This window comes from Chiloscyllium plagiosum, unplaced genomic scaffold, assembly GCF_037043375.1.
Source record: "Chiloscyllium plagiosum isolate Xiang-an unplaced genomic scaffold, Cpla_swu_hap1 HiC_scaffold_36, whole genome shotgun sequence".
Lineage (NCBI taxonomy): Eukaryota > Metazoa > Chordata > Chondrichthyes > Orectolobiformes > Hemiscylliidae > Chiloscyllium > Chiloscyllium plagiosum.
This window is the reverse complement of record NW_028270174.1, coordinates 21,595,539-21,614,123: the sequence shown is the minus strand read 5'-3', so window position 1 is coordinate 21,614,123 and position 18,585 is coordinate 21,595,539. Positions and strand designations below refer to the sequence as shown.

General features: G+C 40.4%; 1 protein-coding gene across 6 annotated transcripts in view; it reads left to right on the top strand.

Annotated features, from left to right (window-relative positions):
- Positions 1-18,585, top strand: part of LOC122539411 (serine/threonine-protein phosphatase 2A 55 kDa regulatory subunit B gamma isoform) — a 370,044-nt gene that overhangs the window by 115,105 nt on the left and 236,354 nt on the right. For 2 of the 6 annotated variants that reach the window (XM_043674222.2, XM_043674220.2), the window contains exons 1-2: positions 13,719-13,850; positions 14,215-14,322. The exons of the other annotated variants lie outside the window; for them this stretch is intronic. In XM_043674222.2, the coding sequence (XP_043530157.1) occupies positions 14,253-14,322 (70 nt within the window). In that variant the 5' untranslated portion in view covers positions 13,719-13,850; positions 14,215-14,252. Of the gene's footprint in view, positions 1-13,718; positions 13,851-14,214; positions 14,323-18,585 lie in introns of those variants that run through there. 6 annotated transcript variants of the gene reach the window in all.

The following is an 18,585-nucleotide window of genomic DNA, read 5'->3' as shown; positions in this document are numbered from 1 at the left end:
GTTATCCAAATGGAAAACCGTATTTTACATTAAAAAGAGTAATTAAAATGGTGCCTTTGCCTCAATAGTGTACAGAATCCACATGTTGCAATCTTAGATTTTGCCTTTGAAAATTAAACACTGGAGACCCTTCTTTGTACATTCTCATGTTAGTAACAGTACTGACAGTAATTTAATGTTTCTATCTGGCTTGGCACAGGTTACAGCATACTATGAATGAAGTCAGTAAATATTGACTCGAGTTCCCAAAGTGCATGTGTTTTTTAATTTGCTAGTCCTACAGATGGGGAAAAAAAACTTTGCCCTTTTAACAGGCAGGGTAGGTTCTTATCTCCTAAATTTCTAAGTCTTCCACACACCCTCCAAAATAAACTGCAGAAGCTCTATAATTTCATCTTTTCTCTTCTATCTTCCTTTCTGACCCTCTTTTCGATCCCACTTATTCCTCTGTGTCTGTGATGGTGATAATTGATGTTTTATTTCCATTGGTGATGCTCTTTTCTGGCATCTGGTCTGAGTGAGCTGTCATTGATGGCATCAATCTCTGAGCGTAATTGGCACAGAGATGTATTGGTGACTTAAATAATGTCGGGAGGTCTGCATGCTGATGTTATGCTATGTCTCATGGTCCGTGTGCCTTTGAAAGGCATCCTCATGATATTGTCACCGTGTCATAGTATGTGGCCTAAGGGTATCAAAATTTCCTTTTCTATCTTGCCTTGTGTCACTTGAAGCATGGCAGTCTGTGGAAAGCATGCTTGTCTGTCGTGAACTACTTGCTTAATATTAGCTGAGACAGTTATATACTTGAGGAATAGATTGTTTGTACAAATTAGTCAATTGTAATAAATGTCTGTTGGATTCTTTAATACTACGATAAGAACACTCGGTTTCATGTGTTTCGGGTGATAGGATGAACATTGTTCACAACAATAAGGGCAAACTTAGATCAGAGGGCACTTTACTAATTTTAAAAAAATTAGTAAATTGTGGTCAGGTGCTTGAAAAAAAAAGAGGCTTCTGCATTTTCAGACTGCTGCTTGCTTTTTGAATGCCCAGTTTCATGAGCCTATCCAGCCTCTTTTGGGTGCTGAGTCTTCCCCTGGTCATTAATTTAGTTCAGTAAAAACTGAGTAACTGTCTGTTTTCCCCATACAATGAGGGGTTGTTATCCCCTTTAAGACTGTGCTTTTTTCAATTTACAGTGCTCCTGCCTCTCTAACATGATGCATGGAAATTATATATCTTTAAACATAAATAGTTTTTTCATACACTATGAAGGGAGGATCATTGATGCTATTGCTAGACTATTACTTCAGAAATCTATCTGGGGTCCTGGGTTTGAATGCCACTGTGGCATATGGTATGATTGAATGCAATAAAAGTCTGGAGTAAAGAGTCTAACTGATGGCAATAAAAATATTCCTGATTGGGAAAAAGCCAATATCCTATAGGGATGGAAATCTGTCCTTAGCTAGACTCATCGAAGGATGACTCCAGACCTATAGCAATGTGGTTGACTCTTGACTGCTCTCCGGGTGATTAAGAATGGGTGATTAAATACTGGCCGAGACAGCGATGTCCATATCCAGTGAATGAATAAGACCAAATACAATTGTGTGCACACATTCTGGAAGCAGTACTTGCACAGATTGCTCATAAGGATCTGATTAACCATTGGATTCCAAGATTCGCTGTAGAAACAATGAGTTGGATAAGTAAATGGAATAATTTATATACATTTGGTAGATTGTAATCAAACTTCTGGATTATCTTCAAGCCACGAATAAACGTCTTGTAGTGGCAGTTTTGGGGTGGTGCGGTGGAGGGCACGGTAGGGTGGGCAGTAGGAATCGTATTTAAATATTGGATGCTGTGCAATAATCAATCCTGCAAGAATTTTTAAGACTCTTATTTGCATTTTATTTTTAATTATATGCTCATAATTGGGAATCTCAAGAGCATATCTCTATGACACTTAAATTATAACCAGCCATTACATTGATTTTTCTATTAGATGTTGCAACAGTTTTTATTTTGGTGGGATGGAGCGCTCATAAACCAAGCGAGCAGGTGTAGCGTTCATGCAGGGTAAATTGTAGTCCATATGTTGTAAGACGAAGCGTTCTATATAACTATTCCCACTGTGGGTTTATATCACAGATGTGGACATAATAGAAAATGTTTCCAAGCTTAATTTAATTATAGAAGAATGAGCAGTGATGTCGTAATCTCCTTTTCTCCTGATCATTGTATCTTTTTTCATATTAGAAGTAATAAATAGCATTAGATTATATGGTGCCCCCTCCCCCACATTCAAGAAAAGTTATGACAGTAATTTAGGAATGTGCAAGAGGGTAAAGGTTACAGTGCAAGGTCAAAGTGCAATCAAAGGCATTGTAAAGCATGGGATCCTGCAGATTTCCATGATTCATTGTTGTTGCAGCAAATCCTCCACGATTCAGACAAGGAGATGCACATAAAGTATGTTGAGGTCATGCCCTTCATGTCTAAAAGACTGACATTTGAATACAGCTTTGCCTGTACTTCTCTCTTCTTCATGTAACTGCATTTTGTATCATGTTGCTGAGAATGCAGGGAACATATCCTCACCATGTACTGATTCAACCTCAAATGTCACACCCTTAAGATCAAATGTTTATCTTTATTGACTAATGAATAGTTCTACACTAGCATGTAGTGGATTATAACAATGGTTGTTAATATGTGCGTGTTACCCAAACTACATAGAATAATCTCTCACAGGCCATTAGGACTTTACTCAGATCTTCTCAAAGGCAGTTCAATGAACACTTTACTCTGATAAAGCCAAATTATGAATCAACGCTGTTATATTTTAATATCAGGAAGAGTCTAAAGTGAGTGATGGTCCTCTAGAAAGCGTGAATGGGGAGTTAATGGCAGAGGTATCAATTCCTTCTGTAGTTGTCACTATAGAACATACAAAAATAAATCCCAATAATACCTGTAAAACAGGAGGTTGAAGGAAAAGGGGAACTTGGTAAATTTGTGATACCTGAGAAGTGGTACTGAGCAAAAATGATAGAATTGCAGGTTGATAAATCTCTGGTCCTGACTGATTTCATGCTATAGTAGGGAAGATATGTTGGGCAGGCTAGAGGTTATTAAAGTTTGACAAATCTCCAGGACTGGAGGGATCTATCCCAGGTTGCTGAGGGAGGCAAGAGAGGAATGGCTAGGGCCCTGACAGATATCTTTGTGGCATCCTTAAATACAGGTGAGGTGCTGGAGGATTGGAGGGTTGCTCATGTCCCCCTGTACAAGAAGGGAAGTAGGGATATTCCGGGTAACTACAGACCAATGAGCCTGATGTCGGTGGTGGGAACGTTGCTGGCGAAGGTACTGAGGGATAGGATCTATTTATATTTTGAAAAGAATGGGCTTATCAGTGATAGGCAATGTGGTTTTGTGTGGGGGAGATTGTGCCTTACAAACTCGAGTTCATTGAGGAAGTGACCAAGTTGATAGATGAAGGAAGGGTTGTTGATGTCATATACGTGGACTTTAGTAAGGCATTTGATAAGGTTCCCCATGGTAGACTAATGGAGAAAGTGAAGTCACATGGTGTGCAGGGTGTTCTAGCTAGGTGGATGAAGAACTGGTTGAACAACAGGAGACAGAGGTGATAGTTGAAGGGAGTTTCTCAAAATGGAGAAAGGTGACCAATGGTGTTCCACAGGGGTCAGTGTTGGGGCCACTGTTGTTTGTAATATACATAAATGATCTCAAAGAGGGCACTGTTGGTATGATCAGCAAGTTTGCAGATGACACAAAGATTGGTGGAGTATCAGAAAGCATAAGGGACTGTCAGAGAATACAGGAGGGTATAGATAGACTGGAGAGTTTGTGGAAAAGTGACAGATGGTTTTCAATCCAGAGAAATGTAGGTGATGCATTTAAGCAAGACTAATTCTAGAGCGAATTATAAAATGAACGGAAGAGCCTTGGGAAAAGTTGATGGGCAGAGAGATCTGGGAGTGCAGGTCCATTGTGCCCTGAAGTTTGCTGCACAGATGGATAGAGTGGTCAAGAAGGCATATCGTATGCTTACCTTCATTGGACGGGGTATTGAGTATAAGAGCTGGCAAGTCATGTTAAAATTGTACAAGACATCGGTTTGGCCGCATTTAGAATACAGTGTACAGTTCTGGTGGCCACATTACCAAATGGATGTGGACGCTTTGGAGAGGGTGCAGAGAAGGTTTACGAGGATGTTGCCTGGTATGGAAGGTGTTAGCTATGAAGAAAAGTTGAGTAGGTTAGGTTTATTTTGTTTTTAGAAAAAAGGAGATGGAAGGGGGGACCTGATTGAGGTTTACAAAATCATGAAGGGTATAAACAGGGTAGATAGAGACCAGCTTTTTCCCAGGGTGAAGGATTCAATAACGAGAGGTCACGCTTTCAAGCCCCCCATCTCTGGGCATTGGCTTGTTGCCCTTCAGTAGGCTACTACCCACCCAGGTGGTGAGTTCTGAAAGTTAATAGCAAATGAAGTTAAGTGAATAGGATGTTCTAACATTGGAAACTATTTTGTCAGCCTCTTGTCTTGAGCAATCTGGCAAAGTGCTGTGTTTTTTTTTTGCAATTTAATCTGCATTTCCCAGAAGCTGTATCTTGAGGATTTAATCTCTCGGTGAATTGAACATTTTATTTGAAAAATATCACTAAATACATTTATCGACTAATTATCAAAAAGGCCAAGTTTGCAAATCATGAAGATGGTTTGGAAATAATTACTTAAGCAGACTTCAAAACTCCATTTCTAAAGCTGAGAACTGCTATTTATTCTGCACAGAAGGTTGCTGAAACAGCATATACAGACCAATTCAGCATCAACAGAAGCTGACTCGATTAATGACACAGTTCTACTTGGAAGCAGCTCAATAATTTAGAAAGGACATTAGAGGTATCATGATGAACCAAGATCAGAGTTAAAGCCATCTGAGCTTTTGAGATTTGTTCATTATACTCAATGCTACCAGATTTTTAAAAGGAATTGATTTTGTTTAGTATTTGTTGGCAGTAAGTTAAAAGTTATGGCTATGCAAGGTTTCTTTGTATCTTTGTGCAGTGATGCTATGGTTAAATGGAAGATTTGACTAAGGATTTTGAAGATTATGGAGAATTGTGTTAAAGTAAGTGTTGATTAACATTGCCGACTCTTGGCCAATGAAATGTGTGAGACTTTGGGTTTCACTTCAATTTTCATTGTAATTCACTTGGACCTTAGAATTATAGACGAAGTCTGAGAGAGCCAAATGAAAGCTTTACTAGTTCTGACTAGTTATAAGATCCATCCTAGGTACAAATACATGTCCTTGAGTTTGATAGTCTATCATAACTGCAAAAGAAGTGATACTCAGTAAAGGCAGCGGTTTTCAGTTGATCTGATTTGGGGAAGTAGCTCATGTTTCTAGTTGACAGGGTGCATGTATCTTATTTTCTTCTGTTGACGAAAGTTGTTCTGTCTTTGATATTCCTTTTTGAGCACTGAGCCGTTAAAAATCACTGCTGATTAACCCTTATTTGCCACTTCAATAGCATCCACTTGTTTGGCCTGTGACCAAAATTTATAGTCTCTTCACTACAACTCTTATGCTAACTTTGGCCACTTAACAGCAGTAAAATCATGAACTAATGCCCTTACTTTAGCAAGCACTCTACAATTAAAACAATTTGTTACTTGCTTAATCAGGGTAAAAATGATTCAAAGTAATTTGATCTTAGAGTCGTGAGGGTTTACAGAAAGAGGAAATTAGAAGCAGGGAATCTTCAGAGAATAGTAGGTTAGAAGCTAAAATACTCTACTGTGGAGCACCATTCATAAAACAAGTGAATTGGAAAGGGAGAAGAAGAGTAGAATGAACTTTTTGGAGAAAAATGACCATTCAGGTGACATCTTTCTTTGCATTTACCATGTTGTGATACTTTGTCATACAAATGTGTTATGAGGCAGATGACCTAGACGGCTTTTAACATAAATTTAAGCAACTTTACGATAACGGTGACCAGTTGTCTCACCAGCCCCTGGGCTGGCATTGAGTTGATTCAGCCTTTTTAAGTAACAAGAAATTTTTGTTTATATAGTACTATACATGATCTTTGGATATCTCCAGGCTTTTTACAACCCATTAAGTACTAGTGAAGTCCTGTCACAATTATAATTGTTTTACAAAATGTGCAAGGGGCTGAAAGGGTTCATGCTGAGAAATGTCTTAAATACCACCTAAAAGGATGATTTTGCATGAGCTTGGTGGGTACCATTAGGTTCTCTGAGTAAGATCTGTCATCTGGGTATTCCTTTTATAGTCTTTAAACAAAGTCTCTCACACCAGTATGACTTGTACCTAGTTACTGTCATGTAATGAACCACATCTTGCTCAAGATGAGAGCCTCTTCCTATGAAACTATCAAGTGGCTTTCCTCTACCACACCAGACTGAGCAACCTGAAAGAGGATGTTGTCAGCAAGTCTACTTTATAGTGAGGATTTAGTGGGCAGTGGTATGGGTTGCTCTATGACAGTAATGTAGGAAACATAGCAACCAGGTTTACATAGAGCAAATTTCCATAAACATCAGTGTGACAATGACCTGATGATCTGTAATTTGTGATGTCGATTGACGGATGAATGCTGGCCAGGACATTGGGGATAACTCTCATCTTATTCAAGATAAATAGTACCGTGAGACATTTTACCCTCACCTGAGAGTGTAGACGGGACTTCCAACTCTCCACTACCCTCACAGTAAGGCAATGAACAGTCAGTCCTAATTCGGTATGCAAGTCCTGGAATGGGGCAATTGAGTGCTATCAATTGAGCCACAGCTGGGTCATTATGTATAAATTGTAAATTGATAATACAAAGTTACAAAAAAATGTCTGAACAGTGGGAAGTCTGAGATAGTGGATCCTACTGACATGGGAGTTAGGGTGCTATACTTAAGCGAGGTGAAGGAAGGGGAGAAATTGCTCTTGTTCTTTATCATTATTAATTGAGTCCTGCTGGAAATGTTTGATTGAAGACACTACATGAGATTGAATTCAACTGCCTTGCCCCTGCCTCAATGAAATAACTTTGTCATGCTTCCTTGAAGGATACACATTACTAAGTGCTGGAGGGAATTGCTTTATGTGGTGACATGCATTAAGAAATGGTCACATAATTGGGGGTGATCATCTGTCTGGCACTGCTTGTCCCGCCTTGTGAAGGTTTATTGAAAGCAATTTGGTAGAGCGCCACTTCAAATGATGTTGATCTTGCTTTGCGCACCTCCTGTGCAGTTGTAACCTGCATGCCTCACTCAGTCTAACCACTCTATTATCTGTATCTCATTGTTTACTATGCTCTGCCTGTTCTGTCATCAAACAAAGCTTTTCACTGTATTTGGGTACATGTGATTATAATAAAGCAAATCAAATCAAAGTGTCCATTATTTCGGGAAAGACCATAGGAGGAGGCTGACAATACAAAAACAAACAAATGTATTCAAAATAAATCAGTCCATTCTGCAATGTAGCCCTAGTTTGGAAAACATTTTTAACTTTATTGCTGGTCACAAATAAGTCTTTGTGGCTGTTTTAGAGCAAAATGACATGTCAGTTATTTGAAAAAAGTTAATGTGGCTCAGATTTTAGTTTTAGTTTAGATTAGATTCCCAACAGTGTGGAAACAGGCCCTTTGGCCCAACCAATCCAGACCGACACCCTTTGGTCAAGAGTAACCCACCCAGTTCCATTTCCCACCGACTAATGCACCTATAACACTATGGGCAATTTAGCATGGCCAATTCACCTGACCCATACATCTTTGGACTGTGGGCGGAAACCAGAGCACCCAGACGAAACTCATGCAGACAGTGAGAATGTGCAAACTCCACACAGACAGTCACCTGAGGCTGGAATTGAACCTGGGACCCTAGTGCTGTGAGGCAGCAGTGCTAGCCACTGAGCCACCATGCCACCTGTTACGAAGTTAAAGTACTTATTGCTAATCTTGAAGATAGCTGCTCATAATAATTTAGCAATTGCTGTGAGGTTTTCCCATCTCATGGTGGGAGCTTAAATTTGGCACAAGTCAAGGGACTGTTTTGGTATGTAATAGCAGTTATGTCATACAGGATACAATTTAATTGTAAGTATTCACAAACCTGAAAGTTGAAAACGTGGAAATATTTCTCATTTTCAATTTAAATATCCAAACCATGCAATAAATATTAATCATTGGATCACAGATTCATACAGCAGGGAAACAGACCCTTGGGTCTAACCATTCCATACTGAACATAATCCCAAACTAAACTAGTCCCACCTGTCTGCTCCTGGCCCATATCCCGCCAAACCTTTTCCTGTCTTTTAAACATTGTAATTGTACCCACATCCACCACTTCCTCAGGAAGTTCATTCCATATTCGAACCACCCTCAGTGCAAAAAAAAAATGGCTCTCATGTCTTTTTTGAAATCTCTCTCCACTCTCCTTAAAAATGTGACTGTTAGTCTGGAAATTCCCTATCTTAGGGAAAGGAAAACTACAATCAACTCTATTGAAACCCCTCATTATTTTATAAACTTCTATCAGGTCACCTCATAACATCCGATGCTAAGATGAAGCCAAAAAATAAAAGTACATTAAAAAAATTTACAATATGTTTTTTGCTATGGTTGTGGAACAATTTGATAAGCTGAAAGTCTAAAATTAACATGACAGGGCCACCTAAGGGTGTTGAGTAGTGATACTGAAATTATTATGCCATGCCAAAACTTAATTAAACTTCATTCGGCAAGGTGTAGTGTCCTCAAGATATTTTGTTTTTCAGCAAGGATAATAGTGTAGAATTGAGGTTTTTTTTGTCAAACCGCGATTGTTTTGAATTGTAGTGTCTGGGAAACATTACAGTGTATCCTTTGGTCAAGCATAGAGTTGCTGACAGTAAGTTAGGTTTGTGTTATTCTGTCAATGTGCAACTCCTGACGTTGCTGCCAGTTTTAGGGGCAGAATCATGGCAAACATTGACCATTTCAATCTCACTGCTGTCACCAGATTCATGCCAATATTTCTGCCATTTCCAAAATAACTGCTGAGGCATAAGCAGTGGAGATGGGTTAGCATCAAGAAATTGAGGTCAGTTGTAATTTCAAGATGAGGAATCTGTGTAGGCTTGGTGGGGCGAAGAGTCCGTTCCTGTGCTGTGCTGTATTATATTGTATAGTTCATCAAGTGACACTGCAGAAAAGAAGGCCATTTCATCCATTGTGGCTGTGTTGGCTCTTTGAAAGAATAATCCATTCGTACTGTCCTTTTTCCATAAACCTGCAAACTTCTGTTTTCAAATATATTAATGTATTTGAAAGTTGAAATTTAATCAGCTTCTCCAGAACGTTTGCAAAATGAAACGTTGAGTACCATTGTACAATTAGAATCACATAGTCAAAACTACTTTATTTATTGATTGCTTTGTTTCTGTGCATCCCCTTCTATGTGGCATGCTTGGTCCTATCCATTGTGTTATATATGTATTGGGATTGCAATCTTGTCATGGTCATTATTCTCTGCATTTTTAATTTATATGCCAACTAGTGTTATCTGTAATAAGAGCCTGTTTATTGGAAATGTTCAAAAGCAAATATTTGGCTGCTGCTTATGTGAAGCTGTGATTTGGAGATGCCGGTGTTGGACTGGGGTGTGCAAAGTTAAAAATCACACAACACCAGGTTATAGTCCAACAGGTTTAATTGGAAGCACACTAGCTTTCGGAGCGACGTTCCTTCATCAGGTGATAGTGGAGGGCCTGATCGTAACACAGAATTTATAGCAAAAATTTACGGTGTGATGTAACTGAAATTATACATTGAAAAATTGATTGTCTGTTAAGCCTTTCATCTGTTAGAATACAGTGATAGTTTCACTTCTTTCATGTGTAAATCACAAAACCTTTCTTTAAAAATTGCATTCTTGGGTTAGCTGTTAACAATGGTGATAGACAGACAATATGTTGAAGGTGTTGGCCCCCTGTGTTCTCTATCTATGCCATGATGTTTAGATTGATTCTAACCTAAAAAGTGCGATAAGGGAGTTTTACATAAATTCATGCAGTTTTTGAGCTCAGAGTTCTACATGAATGCATGCAGTTTATGAACAAAGTACAATGTAACTCTGCAAGTACAAATTCACCCCACAAAATATATGTGTGCATGTGGGTCTTTGTCTGTGTGTGTGTGTGTCTGTCTGGGTTGGGGGTTGAGAATGTGAGAAAGTGTGTGTGTGTGTGTAGTGAGTGCAGAGTGTCTTAAGTCTGTGAGGGGGTGCATGTGGAAGTGTATGTGTGTGTGTAGGTGTAGTGCAATGGTGATCACCTGTAATGTGACATGAACCCAAGTTCCCGGTTGAGGCCCTCCCTATGGGTACTGAACTTAGCTATCAGCCTCTGCTCGGCCACTTTTCTCTGCTTCCTGTGCCGAAGTCCACCTTGGAGGATGGTCACCCGAAGGTCCGAGGCTGAATGTCCTGGACCACTGAAGTGTTCCCCAACTGGGAGGGAACCCTCCTGTCTGTTGATTGTTGTGCAGTGCCCATTCAACCGTTGTTGTAGCCTTTGCTCGGTTTCCCCAATGTACCATGCCTCCGGGCATCCTTGCCTGTAACGTATAAGATTGACTCAGCCAACGTTGTCTATGAGTACCTGCCATGTATAAGGTGGGAGGTGTTCCCACGCGTAATAGTGGTATCTATGTCCACAATCTGACATGTCTTGCAGCGTCCACTATGACAGGGTTGTAAGGAGTTGTCCTGAGAGCTGGGCAGTTTGCTACGAACAATGATCTGGTTGAGATTTGGCGATTGTTTAAAGGTAAGTAGTGGAGGTGTGGGGAAGGTCTTGGTGAGGTGCTCATCCTCATTGATAATGTGTTGCAGGTCACGAAGAATATGGCGTAATTTCTCAGCTCCTGGGAAGTACTGAACAACAAAGGGTACCCTGGAAGTTGCAGCCTGTGTCTGTCTCCTGAGGAGGTCATTACGGTTCCTTGCTGTGGCACGCCGGAACTGGCGGTCGATGAGTTGAGCATCCTACCCCATTCTTGTGAGGGCATCCTTGAGTACTTCCAGGTGTCCGTCACGTTCCTCCTCATCTGAGCAGATCCGGTGTATATGTAGGCCTTATCCATAGGGAATGGCTGTTTTAATATGTTTTGGGTGGAAGCTGGAGAAGTGTAGCATTGTGAGGTTGTCTGTGGGTTTGCAGTAGAGTGTGATGGAGACGCACGTGTCCAAGAATGAGACAGATAGTTGAGAGTAGTCCATGGTGAGTCTGATGGTGGGATGAAACTTGTTGATGTCACTGTGTAGTTTTATCAGTGACTCCTCGCCATGGGTCCAGAGGAAGAAAATGTCGTCAGTATACCTGGTGTACAATGTTGGTTGGAGATCCTGCATAGAGAAGAAGTCTTGTTCGAACCTGTGCATAAAAATGTTGGCAAATCGGGGTGCAAATTTGGTTCCCATGGCTGTTCCGTGTGTCTGGTTGAAGAACTGGTTGTCAAAGGTGAAGATGTTGTGATCGAGGATAAAGCGGATGAGTTGTAGGATGGTGTTTGGAGACTGGCAGTTGTTGGTGTTGAGTACTGAGGCTGTTGCCTCGATGCCATCATTGTGGGGAATGCTGGTGTAGAGTGCAGAAACGTCCATTGTGACGAGGAATGTACCCGGTTCGACTGGTCCATGGGTGCTGAGTTTCTGTAAGAAATCCGTAGTGTCGCAACAGAAGCTGGAGATCCCCTGTACAATAGGTTTCAAGATGCTTTCCACATAGTCGGAGAGATTCTCACATAGGATCCCATTGCCTGACACGATGGGATGTCCCGATGTGTTGGCTTTGTGTACCTTTGGAAGGCAGTAGAAGTCGCCTACACGAGAAGTACGTGGGATGAGGGCATGAAGGGAGCTCTGAAGGACTGGATCCAAAGTTCTGATCAGTGTGTTTAATTCTCAGGTGTGTTCTTTGGTTGGATCAGTTGGTAGTTGCCTGTAGTGTTCCTGGTTGTTCAGTTGTCGGTACACTTCCTTGCAGTAATCTGTTCTATTCTGAATGACAATGGCTCCTCCTTTGTCATTAAACCAGCAGATAATGTTGTGATTGGTTTTGAGAGCCTGGATGGCATTGCGTTGTGATGTTTTGCTCTACCTTGTGGGTATAGCTGATGAATCTGGCATTTGTATATTTCCTGACAGTTTGAACATACATGTCAAGCCCAGGGCAGTGGCCCTCCGGTGGACACAGACGCACACACAGACACCCACACACACCCTTATAGACACACACACTCCCACATGCACCCCCTCACAGACTTAAGACACTCTGCACTCACTACACACACACACACTCTCAACCCCCACCCCAGACAGACAGACACACACAGACAGACAAAGACCCACATGCACACATATATTTTGTGGGGTGAATTTGTACTTTGCTCAAAAACTGCATGCATTCATGTATAACTCCATTATCTCACTTTTTAGATTAGAATCAATCTAAACATCATGACATAGACAGAGAACACAGGGGGCCAACACCTTCAACATATTGTCTGTCTATCACCATTGTTCACAGCTAACCCAAGAATGCAATTTAAAAAAAAATTGTGATTTACACATGAAAGTGAAACTATCACTGTATTCTAACAGATGAAAGGCTTAACAGACAATCAATTTTTCAATGTATAATTTCAGTTACATCACACCGTAAATTTTTGCTATAAATTCTGTGTTACGACCGAGTCCTCCGCTATCACCTGATGAAGGAGCATCGCTCCGAAAGCTAGTGTGCTTCCAATTAAACCTGTTGGACTATAACCTGGTGTTGTGTGATTTTTAACTATGTGAAGCTGGGTATTGCTGTAAGGTGCTAGACATCTCTGACAGTGCTAAAGTAGCATGAGACAACTCCAATTTAAAGCCATGTTAGTAATTTATTTAATCTATTCATTTTATTAAGATCAGAAGAAGTCCACCTGTAGTAACCAGATAGTTGTAAAGATTTTGGGGTTTTTTTTGTAAATTGGATTAGTGACTATTGCAATAACCTTTAGGAATGGGGAAAATTACTGTAACATGTAAGTTTCTGCCTTAACTGGTTTGATTTTTTGTGGTATTTGGTAGAATGGTGTTAAGTGGCAATATTTGACTAAAATTTGGCACTAACTAGGCTATGCTTTAATTTTATTGGACAGTTCGGGCCTTTGTTTGAGAGGGAAGTAATAGAAAGTGGAAGACAAAAATATACTGCTTTAAAACGTTTAGAGCAAATTAGGTGGTTTGAGTGCCTTCAGCATTTTCTCTCTTTCACACACGTGGTAGTCACTGAAGTCGAGTGCCCAACAGATTATGCTGCTACTCTTCCCACTCTCTCCCGGACATTAAATTTGATTTATTCATGATTTTCCAGTAATATGCATATGGCTTAAAACAAAACCGCCGGCACAGTAGAGTTTTTGCTCAGAAGAATTCCTACAAATTGTAATACGATGGCTGATCTCTCTCAGTCAACCTGCAGTGCCATATTTCATCCCCCAGAATTGCGGACTAACGTGGTTGGACGCTGACAGGATGCTTGGGAGGAGTTTGTACTGATGCAGCCTGCACATATGACAGCAGCAGCAGCAGCCGGCACCGTCACAGAGTTTAGCCCCTCTGCTTCACTCAGTCTCCCACAGGCTGCTATTGCAGCAGTGCACTTAATCCAAGTGCTGCTCAGGCGAGCTCCGCTTATCCTCAGCAAAACCGATTTGGGGACCCTACAGCAGCAGATTCTGTACGGGGAGTTTTGCTTTGGCTGAAAGATTTACCTTTGTGTGTGTGTGTGTGTTTTCGTATCGCAGAAGTGATCCGGTAACTGTGACAAGCCCATGTTCCTCTGCAATAGAACACCTTCTTATTTTGCTTGAATTTCGTTTTTTTAACAAAACTCGTTTTGGTAGGAACTATTTTGTTTTCTCTTGCCACCTCTCTTTTTTGTTTTGCCCCCCTCTCTCCTTTTTATTTCATTTTCTGTAAAGCTGTGTGGCATCCACTAAACTACATTATGCTGTATTGCAACCCCTTCGCCTTCCTCCACCTCAGCCAGGCAGTGGGAGCATGGATGCTGCTGTTGTGACGACCTCTTCTGCTTCTTTTAGTCCACTGCGGATCGGCATGCCGACTAATCCTGCTGTCAATGGGCGAGGACATTGATACACGCAAAATCAACAACAGCTTCCTCCGTGACCATAACTATGTGACAGAAGGTATTGTGTCAAAAAATAAATAAATACTAACCCATCTCAACTTCAGTAATTTGGAATGCATTTAAATCCTTGCTGGAATCTTAGGTGGGGTGGGGGACAGTGGTGCGGAACAGTGAAGTCATGCCTCGAATACCTTATCAGGTCAGGAATGAATCAGCAGTTTTTCTTCCCCTACCTGCCCCCCAAAGTGTGAAGGTTTTACACTTGTGTGAGCTCTGTCTGTGAAGGAAAAGCACCCTTTTTAAAAAAAAAACTAACAGGGGGCATTAACTGAAACAGGAGGATGCTGGTATCGATGTAACATTCTGAAATGTGGTCGCATCCTTTTTATTCTGCAAGAAAATGATCTGTCAGCAGGGCCCATTTCTGCAAAATGCAAATTTGAAACGTGTTAGACATTTCGTTTTCTTGATCATACAGATGTCTAAATGCCAGCCCAGGTGAAAGATTTTCTGTCACATTTAAATTCTCCTCTTGGTTGGTTCTGCAGGCAGAAAGAGGCCTGGCTGTGATAGAACATGACAACTGTTCATAGAGATCTTGAAGACTGCAGTATTCAGGTGCATGACTTTTTTGTGTGGTGCTATCCAAAAAAAAATGACGAGTTCTTGAAACGTAAAATTGTTACCTTGCAGTGTGGCCTGAAGGCTGGTTCTTGCACAGTAAAAAAAAACGTTTTTCCTGATTTGGTGAAAATATGTTGCAAATGTGCCTCTGCTGAAATGAGTCAAAAGGCAGTAGTGCAGTGTGTATGATGGAGTTCCAATTGTGTTTTTTGAATAGTGGGCACGTTTTCACACGTGGAGAGTTTGGATTTCTGTTGTGCTGTTTTGGAGACGTGAAGTATTCAGGCACTCACTGTAATAGAAGTGAAGGGAGATTGAAGCTTGAAGCTTCCCCTTCACACTCCACCCTCCCATCTGCCTCATGTAGCCTGCCAACCTTCTCCCAGTAGCCAATCTGAGAGAAGTACGGATTGAAAATTTAAGCAGGAAGTCATCTACTCGAGCCCGCTTAGGCACAATACAGTCTGTGGTGTGCAGGAAAGATTAAAATGCCGTGGAAGATGATTTAATGAAGTGAATAACTGGGCCCTCTGCCTGCCCATCAGAAAGACATTTTAAGTGTCGATTTGGGAGCGAGGGTTACAGTCCAAGTCTTATACAACTGCAACCATCATTAATTTGGGTTCTCCGTTCTGGGTTTTAACCGCTGTTTTGCAGTCTTTTATTTTTGTTAGTAAACGAGGTTTTTCATAGAATTTCTCATTTTTAGAGGTTTTTGTTGGCTTGCTCAGAATTTGAAGCAGTTGTCTGTGTATTCTGTGCTTCCTGCTACTGCATTGCAGTGACAGGAAGGGTCAAAGACCCTTTAAATACTGCTTTATGTAGTCACACATTGTGGCCAGGCATGCCAGCAAGTGTGGCTCCAGGTTATCAAGTTATTCAGAGGGAATGGATTCAAATAACAATTGCAACACAAATGCCTAATCTGGGATTATTTTTATTGGGGAAATTAGTTTGCAACATGAAAGTATGCCCTTTTAATTGTGCCTTTAGCCAAGTATAAGTCCCCCGGAAGTAAAGTCTCAGAAGGGGATATTGTAATGGACAGGGCAAGAAGTGCTTTAATGGACAGGGCAAGAGACAGAGAGAGAGAGAGACCGATGGATCATCAACAGTAAATTTAGAGTATGCGGAGGATGTTATAATAGGCTTTAGTCGAGGGGTAGAGAATCTGAGGGTTGGGATAGGCACAGATGGGATTTATAGTGAAATCAGTTGAGCATGAGCAGTTTTGACACCCAATTAGTCTAAGAGTGCCATATCTAAATTGACCTTCCATGCAACACAAGTATGAAGCAAGTAATTCTTTTTAATTTGGACAGAAATACTTCCAATTTCCACTTTTGAATTTAAGGAAAAGTTAAAGAGTGGGCAAAGAAGTGGCAGATGGAGTACAACGTGGGAAAGTATGAGATAATGCATTTTGGTAGGAAGAATAGAAGCATTGCAGGTTCAGTCAGTAGTTAGGAAGGCAAATGCATTTATTTTGAGAGGACTTGAATATAAAAGCATGGTTGTACCTCTGAGGTTCTATAAGGCTCTGGTCAGATCAGATGTAGAACTTTGAGCCCCATATCACAGGAAGGATGTATTGGCCCTGGAGCGTGTGCAGAGGAGGTTCACGAGAATGGTCCCAGGAATGGAAAGCTTAACATATGAGGAATGTTTTTGAGGACTCTGGGTCTATATTCAGTGGAGTTTACAACAATGAGAGGGGATTTAATTGAAGCATACAGAATACTGAATGGCCTGGACAGAGTAGATGTTGGGAAGAAGTTTCCATTGGTAGGAGATACGAGGACCTGAGGGCACAGCCTTAGAGTAAAGGGGAAGACCTTTTAGATCAGAGATGAAGAGAAACTTCTTCAGCCAGAGAGTGGGGAATCTATGGAATTCACTGCCACAGAAGGCTCTGAAAACCAGGTCATTGAGTGTATTTAAGACTGAGATAGATAGGCTCTTGAGTATCAAGGGTGATGGTGAGAAAGTGGGAGAATGGAGTTGAGAAACGTAGCAGCCATGATTGAATGGCAGAGCCCACTCAATGGGCTGAATGTCCTAATTTCTGCTCCTATATCTTATGGTGTTATAAAATTGCTTTGTGAATAAATAATTAAACATGTGTCCTTTGGTAATGTTTGTTTGAAGTGTTCAAGAACTATTGTATGACATTGCATTATCATAGGAATACAGATGGAACATTGATATAAATTTGAGCAATGTTGTGTATTTGACTTTGTCAATGGCAGAGTGTTTTAGGTGCTGAACAAGCCTGTCACTACAGATACTGCCAATTTTACAGCAGTGAATGGAGTCCCTAACCAAAGATTGTAAATTGGTATTTATATTCCTCCCCATCGCCAGATATGAAACATTTGTTCTTGGACTGTTTGAGTTGTGATTCTCTTATGTATTTGCGATCATATATTTGTGAAAAAGATTTCTGTCATTTTTCTTTTAATGGATAGTAAAGCATCCATAAAGTAGCTAAGTTAATGTTCAGTGTTCAGAACCTGAAGTGGACTACCCTTGCTGAAAGTGAGAGTCATTGTTGCTTGTCTGTTGTTAAAGTAAATGATGCCCTGTCCCACATCAAGTCATGGTCATCCAAATAAATAAAGCATTGTGTTGAGAATTATTCTGCTGTTCTTCTACTGGCTTCTTAGCTGGCTTTTCATTCTAAAATACAAGCAAATGCATGGTCCTTGTGACAAGGGATATTTGGTTTATAGCCCTTTACAAATTGCAATGTTGGGTCATGAACAGCACTCACTGCATTAATGTGATGTTTCCAATTCAGTACCAGAGTTATTGGTTTCAGGATTCATATAGAAGTAATCTCAATTTCCAGCCTTAGATGCTGTAAATGGAGTGTATTCATCTGATAAAAATGGATGTCTTGGGATTAGATTCCATAATGAATTCCTGTGGCGCACAAACCATTGTAGACCCTGCCCCATTGTTGACCAGTTTTGCTGAATTATTAATTTGCCACCAACCATTGAATTTAACTCTGTCTTTTAAATAGACCCAGTGATGTATTTTTTCGATAGAACTGACTACCTGAAACTACAACAGTTGGGTGTAAGGTTGAATAATCTCTCCTACAATTTTAGCCAATTCATGCAGATTGATTTGTGTAAAATAATTCTAGTATTTCGCACTGATATTTTTTCCAATTAGATGTACCCTACACGATATCACATGTAAACCATATTATAGTTTTCTCGGCTTTTGTTTGAGCACTTACTTAGTAAGTTTTTTTTGCTGTTGAACATGGACTAGGACAAGAGCCTGGGAATTTTTTCAGTCATTGGTAGTTTTGATGTCGAGCTTGACTTTACTATTTCAATGGAAATTTGTCAGTGGATTGAAATAAAGTTAAAAGGATAATTGTCACAATTTAGTGTAAAATTTTTTTTTGTATGGTTGATAGGTTTTATTCAGAAATAATTTGCTGCCGTAATCTGGCATGGTTTCATTAAAATTCTTCAGTGCAATGTGTTGGTTTTCTTAATGGTCTGTACATTTGACGTGGCATTTGAGTCATAATGCATGGTCTGTGCAGTTGGCCAATCTCAATCATTGATGCAGTTAAAGTAATTTAATTTTCGTGGGAAGGGAAGGAAAAACTCAACCAGTGTTTCTTGCTGCTTTTGATTGAAAGGAAACTGGAGAATAGAATTTACCTTGGGTT